General features: G+C 63.7%; 1 protein-coding gene across 1 annotated transcript in view; it reads right to left on the minus strand.

Annotated features, from left to right (window-relative positions):
• Positions 1-1,240: 1,240 nt before the first annotated feature.
• Positions 1,241-6,956, minus strand: part of AP3B2 (adaptor related protein complex 3 subunit beta 2) — a 10,649-nt gene continuing 4,933 nt past the window's right edge. Inside the window, 11 exon segments of the mRNA XM_035899459.1 lie at positions 1,241-1,391; positions 1,631-1,769; positions 2,631-2,728; positions 3,330-3,414; positions 3,511-3,742; positions 3,860-3,966; positions 4,296-4,350; positions 4,436-4,601; positions 4,682-4,880; positions 6,594-6,705; positions 6,919-6,956. The exon segment at positions 6,919-6,956 is cut by the window's right edge and continues 33 nt beyond it. Of these exon segments, the coding sequence (XP_035755352.1) occupies positions 1,241-1,391; positions 1,631-1,769; positions 2,631-2,728; positions 3,330-3,414; positions 3,511-3,742; positions 3,860-3,966; positions 4,296-4,350; positions 4,436-4,601; positions 4,682-4,880; positions 6,594-6,705; positions 6,919-6,956 (1,382 nt within the window).

Below are 6,956 nucleotides of genomic sequence, written 5' to 3' on the forward strand. Positions count from 1 at the left end.
GCCCCCTGGAGAGTATAATCACCCCCCCCCCCGCCCCGAGGCGAATGGGGTGGGGGCGGTGCTGTCAGCCCCTCCTCGTTCGAGGCCGCGCTGAGCCTTGCCCCTTGTCATTGTGGAAATGGGCTTTTCCCTCCGGGGCAAATACTTGACACCCAGCGGTTGGTAGTGCTGCGGCTCTGGCCGGTATCTTGTCACCATAAAAAACAAAATCAAGGTGATTTTATCCCATCTCCTACCCACACCCTGGAAAGAGCAGAAAGACCCTCACCCTTTTTGCGGCGGCAGAAGGGGTCGGACTAGACGTGATTTGGTGTTCAGGCCTTCCCGTGCGCCCTTTGCTCATCCTCTCCCTCCAGTGCTGGGCCTGGCTCCCTGCTGGGCTGCAGCTTTAGAAAGGGAGAGCTGGGGCTCTCTTAAATCCCACCCAACCCATGCTGGGAGGAGAGATCTTGATAAAGAGTCAAATTTCCTTTTTTTTTTTTTTTTTTCCTTCCCAGTCGGGAGATTAAAAGCCTCCCGGAGCAGGCCCCAGGAATCCCTCCAGTGACACTGCAGAATAGACCCAGCCCTGAGGTAGCAGGTATTTCTGTGGTCAAAGCATGAGCAATTCTGCTTTGAATAAATAGCTGGAAACCTCCCAGGACTCCTCAGATCCCCAGTTGGGACTGAATGCCTCCCACCGTCTGCCGAGCCCCATGGGGGTTTACCCTGAGACCCTGCATGTCGGTGCTGGGTGTTCTCCAAGAGCCAGCAGCCACCCGATTCAGTGCCGCCCCCAGGGGACTTGTGCATCCTCTGTTACCTAAGGGGTGGCAGGTACCCTGATGTCCCCTGTTGCTGCCTTGGGGAGGCTGGCAGTGCCCGGCATGGGGGCAGTTTGGGGCTGATCCAGCCGCCATGCACACAGAGCAGAGGAGGGGAAGGGAGCGGGTTGGAGAAGAGCTTTATTGGGAGATCTTGGCCATAATAAATAGGGGGTTACACTGGGAGATGGTGGTGAGGAGCTGGGAGCTGGAAGCCCCCGCCCCTCCGAGCAGAACGTCACCCTGTGTCCAGTTCGCCCCATTCCGCTCCTTCCTCCCAGCGGCAAAGCCAGCCCGGGGGGTCGCTGCCTGCTGCCCCTCTGGGGACTGGGGTAGGGAATAACCTGGCAGAAATGGGGGCAGGGAGCGTTTCGGGGAACAGCGTAGGGCAGAGGGGGGTGGGAGGGCAGGGCTGTGGGTGCACCGGGGCCTGGCCATCACTGCGCCAGGGCCTGGATGATGTCCTTCACCAGCATGGTGCCAATAACCATCTTCTCGCTGTTGACAGTCAGCTGGGCCACGGCGCCCTCCTGTCGCTCCAGGGTGATGAGCACCAGGCTCCCGCTGGTCACTGTCTTGGCCGCGAACCTGCCCGCCAGCGAACACGGGGGTTCAGGGCAAGCTGCCCCCCCGTCCCGTCACCCTCCCGTCCCCTGGGATGCTCTGGTGGGGACCAGGGAGGCGTCTGCCACCCACAGCCACCATCACGCATGGGTTCCTGCAGGCTCCTTGCCCTAAAGGAAGCCCTGAGTGCCCCCACTCTGATTCGGGAGAGGACCAGAGAGGTGACAGTGCCTGCCTGGTCCCGGCCTGGGGGGTCTGGCTACCTGTACTCGTTGTCGGCACCGCAGGGCACACGGCCCACGTTGGCGGCCAAGGTCACTTGCTGGACAATGACGTGGTCGCTCCGGCACTTCTCAGGCAGTGTCAGCTTCTCCGTGATCTCACTCATGCCCATCAGCTTCCCTGGAGGGGGAAGCCGTGTCCCCACCATCCCCAAACCAAAACCCTTCAGCTCCCTGCATCCAAGTCCCCCACACCATTCCCCAACTGGCTGCCCTGCTTGCTCCTCTCTGGCCTGGCAGAGACAGATTCAGGAAAATTCTTCTCCCACAACCCTTCCTGGGCTCGTCCCCACATCCCTGCCCAGTGGTGGCAGCCACATCCCTGGGGATGGGCCCCTTTGGTCACCAGCAGCGGTAGGGCTGGTGGTTGCAGGGCACCAAGCACCCCTGGCTTGGCGCAGACCCCCATCCGCCAGGCCAGGGTGGAGACGCTGCTGCTCCGGGAGCACGAGGACGCAGGGCCAGGGTGTTCCCGTCACCGGCCATGGTGCTGGGAGCGCCAGAGGTGGCACGAGCCCTCCACACTGCATGGGGGACCTGGCGAGGCCACCCTGGTGGCAGGGTGGTCACCCCGACCCACAGGCCAGGGGGTGCAGGAGGGGACAAAGGGACCAGAGCTAGTCTAGGGGCTGGCCCAGCGGCAACTTACCCTCGCCCGGCCGCGCAAGGTGCTCTAGGGCCACGGCGAGGGTGGCATAGGGGACAAAACGGGGGGTAAGCATTGGCACTGAGGTGGTGGGTGCCCACACACCACCTTCCCCCCATCCCCATCCCCCACTCACCCTGCTCCTTCTTGAACTCGTTCTCGGTCATGAAGATGGGGGCCATGAGCTCCCCCACGGGTGGCTGGATGGAGACGTAGAAGTGGCGCGTGTGGGTGCTGGGGAGACAGACGGGTGATGGGGGGCACATGCTCAAAATGTCCCCCCCACCCCTGGGTCCTTCTTCCCATCCCCACCCTGGGCAGGGGGCAGCTGGAGACCCTGCTCCTTCTTGAACTCGTTCTCGGTCATGAAGATGGGGGCCATGAGCTCCCCCACGGGTGGCTGGATGGAGACGTAGAAGTGGCGCGTGTGGGTGCTGGGGAGACAGACGGGTGATGGGGGGCACATGCTCAAAATGTCCCCCCCACCCCTGGGTCCTTCTTCCCATCCCCACCCTGGGCAGGGGGCAGCTGGAGGGAAACTGAGGCACAAAAGGCCTCAGGAATAGGGGGAACCTGTCAGGCTGGACTTGGGGCTGCTGCTGCCTCCTTGTCCCCTGCCGGGACCCCAACCACCCATCCTGCTGTCCTCTGGTCCCATCCAGAGGGACCTTGTCCCACTGTCCTCTGGGGCCTCTCCTGCTGTCCTCCAGCCCCTGGAAGGATGTTGGTGCCTGTCCCGCTGTCCCCCATCCCCTGGGGCATGCCCCATCCTCCTGTCCCCTGGGGCACCCCATGCCCTGTCCTCCTGTCCCCATCCTCTGGGGCACCCCATGCCCTGTCTGTCTGTCACGTGTCCCCTGCTGCCCCAAGTCCCCTGGAGGGACATTGGTGCCCATCCCACTTTCCCCATCCCCTAGAGCACCTGTGTCCTGCCCCACTGTCCCCCATCCCTGGAGCACCCCATGCTGTCCCCATCCCCTGAGACACCCGTCCCCTGAGACACCTGTCTCTTCCTGCTGGGTGCCAGGCACTCACCACAGCTGGAAGTTGGCCGCCTGGGTGGAGTCACAGAAGTCGATGCCCATCACCACATTGGCCGTGTCCCCAGGTGCCAGGCACTCTGAAAGCACAGGGCTGCCACCGTGTCCCACATCCCCTCCACCAGCCAACCGTCCCTGTCCCCGCTGGTGGCATTGCTCGCTGTGCTGTGCCGTACCGATCTCGGGGAACTCCTGGATCCGCATGCCGGCGAGTGGCTTGGGCTCGCTGACCCGCAGGCTCTTGAGCTCAGTGTCAGTGTTGTTGGAGATCTGGATCTGGACAGCCACCATGTGGGGGTCCCCCGGGAAGGGCCGGCGGCTGAAGCAGTACTCAACCGCCAGCCCCTCGCCCGCCATGCGGTGCAGCAGCTCGTAGGTCCTCACCGCGCCAAACGCTGGGCTCAGCAGCTTCAGTGACTGCGGGGGGTGAGGTGGGCTGCCAATCCCTTCCCTGCGGCCCCCACAGGGTGGCGGGGGGCCCAGGAGCCCTCCCCACCCCCTGGGAAGGACGTTGAGGACACTTACAGCAGGTGCCAGGGAGGTGTCAGTGAGTGTGAGGCCCTCTAGGTCGGTCACCAGGCTGGTGGAGATGACGCTGCTGGAGGGGATGGGCTGGGGAGGAGGGGGAGTGACTGCGGGGGGGGGGTAGGAAAGGGTTAACAGAGCTCTGATGAGCCACAGCCCCATGGACACAGCCTTGGTGGCACACCTGCATGGGGACAACCCCATAGGCACAACCCCCTGGGCACAGCCACATGGGGACAGTCCCATGGGCACAGCTGCAACAGCCACCTGTTCCACAGCCACCCTCTGGGGACAAGGACCGCTCGCCCCACCGGTCTCCATCCCAGCTCAGCAGCCCCCAAAGGACCTGCGGGACCCTGACCCCACCAGGGCGAGTGCCTCAGTTTCCCCAGCCCCACCACGATGGCCGTGCCACGTGCCCCGGGCAGCCACTCACAGTCATCCAGGTCGAGCAGGGAGATCTCCTTGGGGCTGGCCCTGCTGCTGGGGGGCTGCCAGGGGGCAGAGAGACAGGGGTGTGAGAATGCGGAGGTCTGGGGGTCCCCGCGCTGCCCCCTAGCCCAGCCCAGCTCTCACCGCCTTCTTCTGCTTGGCCTCCACCTCGGAACCCGAGTCGGAGCCCGAGGAGCTGCTCTCAGAGGCGCTGGCTTCCTCCGATGAGGTCTCAGCGCGGCTCTTCCTCCCCTGCGACGCCTTCTTCTTGGTCTTCTTTGCCCCCTCCTCCTCCTCCTTCTCTTCCTCGCTGGGGCTGCAGGAAGAGCCCAGCTCAGGGGGAGCCAGGGTGGGGTTTGGCTGGGGGCACCCCACTTTCCCAGGGGGTACCTGCCCGCACTCCCCGGGGCTGCCTTCCGGGAGCCTTCCTTCTTTCTCTTTGTCCTCTTCTCCTCCTCCTCCTCCTTGTCCTCTGACCGATCCCCACTGCCTTCCTCCTCCTCTTCCTCCTCCTCCTCCTCCTCGCTGCCAGAGCTGGAGCTGCTGGAGCTGCTGCTGCTGCCACTCTCCTCGCTGACGGACTCAGGGTCTGTGGGTGCCACATCTCAGCCCTGCTGCTGCATCCCCTCACGTCCCCACAGCTCTCTGCTGCGTCCCACTGCGTCCCCCCACCCTTCCACCCCATCCCACTGTGTCCCCACGCCCACTGCAGCGTCCCCACTGCATCCCTGGGTCATGGGATCACAGAACCATTTAGTTGGAAAAGCCCTTTAAGATCCCCAAGCCCACCCGTTCCCCTACCCCTGCCATCCCACCACTAAACCCTGGCCCTAAGCACCCCATCTGCCCAGCTTTTAAATACCCCCAGGGATGGGGACTCGACCCCGGCCCTGGGCAGCCCCTTCCAGTCCCTGACAGCCCTTGCGGGGAAGGAATTTTTCCCAATGTCCAACCTCAACCTGCCCTGGCACAGCTTGAAGCCGTTTCCCCTCATCCCATTGCCCGTTCCCTGGGAGCAGAGCCTGATCCCCCCCCAGATCCCCGCTCCTCTCAGGCAGTTGTAGGCAGCGATAAGGTCTCCCCTCAGCCTCCTCTTCTCCAGGCTCAACACCCCCAGCTCCCCCAGCCGCTCCCCAGCAGCCTGGGGCTCCACACCCCTCCCCACCTTCCTTGCCCTTCTCTGGACACGCTCCAGCCCCTCCAGGTCCTTCTGGGAGGCAGGGGCCCAACCCTGAACCCAGCATTCCAGGGGCGGCCTCCCCAGTGCCCAGCACAGGGGCACGGTCACTGCCCTGCTCCTGCTGGCCACACCAGTCCTGATACAAGCCAGGATGCCGTTGGGCCTCTTGGCCACCTGGGCACACTGCTGGCTCATATTCAGCCGCCTGTCGACCAGCACCCCCAGGTCCTTTTCCGCCGGGCAGCTTCCCAGCCACTCTTCCCCTCGACTGTAGCGTTGCGTGGGGTTGTTGTGACCCCAGTGCCGGACCCGGTCCTTGGCCTTGTTGAACCTCACACCATTGGCCTGGGCCCATGGATCCAGCCTGGCCAGGTCCCTCTGCAGAGCCCTCCTCCCCTCCAGCAGATTAATGCTCCCACCCAGCTTGGTGTCATCTGCAAACTGACTGAGGGTGCCCTCAATCTCCTCGTCCAGGTCATTGATAAAGATGTTAAATAGAACTGGGCCCAGCACTGAGCCCTGGGGGACACCGCTTGTGACCAACCCCAACTGGATTTAACCCCCTTCACCACACCTCTCTGGGCTCGGCCATCCAGCCAGTGTCCTTCTGCTGCATCCCTGCACTCCCACTGCATCTCACTGCATCTCTGGATCCTCCTACTGCATCTCTCTGCATCCTGCTGCATCCCTGCATCCTCCCACTGCACCCACACATCCCACTGCTGCACCCCTGCATCCCCCCGCTGCACCCCTGCATCCCCCCGCTGCATCCCTGCATCCTCCGCTGCATCCCTGCATCCTCCACTGCATCCCTGCATCCTCCCACTGCATCCCCACTGCATCCCCGCGGCTTCCTGCTGCGTCCCGCTGTGTCCCTACCACCCCCCACCACATCCCTGCTTCCCCCACCACATCCCCACATACCCCTGCCACATCCCTTCCTGTCCCCTGCCACGTCCCCACCATGACAGGATGTCCCCACTGCAATGTCCCCTGCCCGACACCCTGCCTGATGCCCCATCATGGTGGCTCCCACCCGATGTCCCTGCCACAGTGACCCCTGCCCACTGCCCCACTGCAGCAGCCCCTGTCCCATCCCCTGCCATGCCACCGGGTCCTTACCACTGTCCGCTGACTCTGTGGGCCCAGACTCTCCCTCCGAGTCAGAGTAGAAAGGTTTCTCCACTTTCTCCTTCCTCTTCTCCCGGCTGGTGCACTTGGTCCACTCAGGAACCTGCCGGCACAGGGTTGATGGAATGGGACCAACACCCATGGGTGGGAGCCTTTGCCCCCCTCCTGTCCCCAAGCAGATGTGTGGGCACCAGAAAGGGGACATGGAGCAGCTGAGCAGCACCTAGGCACCTTCTGGGGCTCTCCCAAGACCTTGAGATGATGCTCCCGCCTTGGCCCCCTTATGCACCCCTACAACCCGGGGTGCTCCACACACCTCCACGTTCCTCACAGAGGGATCGGGGGCCTCATCTG

This window comes from Egretta garzetta, unplaced genomic scaffold (assembly GCF_000687185.1).
Source record: "Egretta garzetta isolate BGI_Z169 unplaced genomic scaffold, ASM68718v1 scaffold287, whole genome shotgun sequence".
In the NCBI taxonomy this organism is placed as follows: domain Eukaryota; kingdom Metazoa; phylum Chordata; class Aves; order Pelecaniformes; family Ardeidae; genus Egretta; species Egretta garzetta.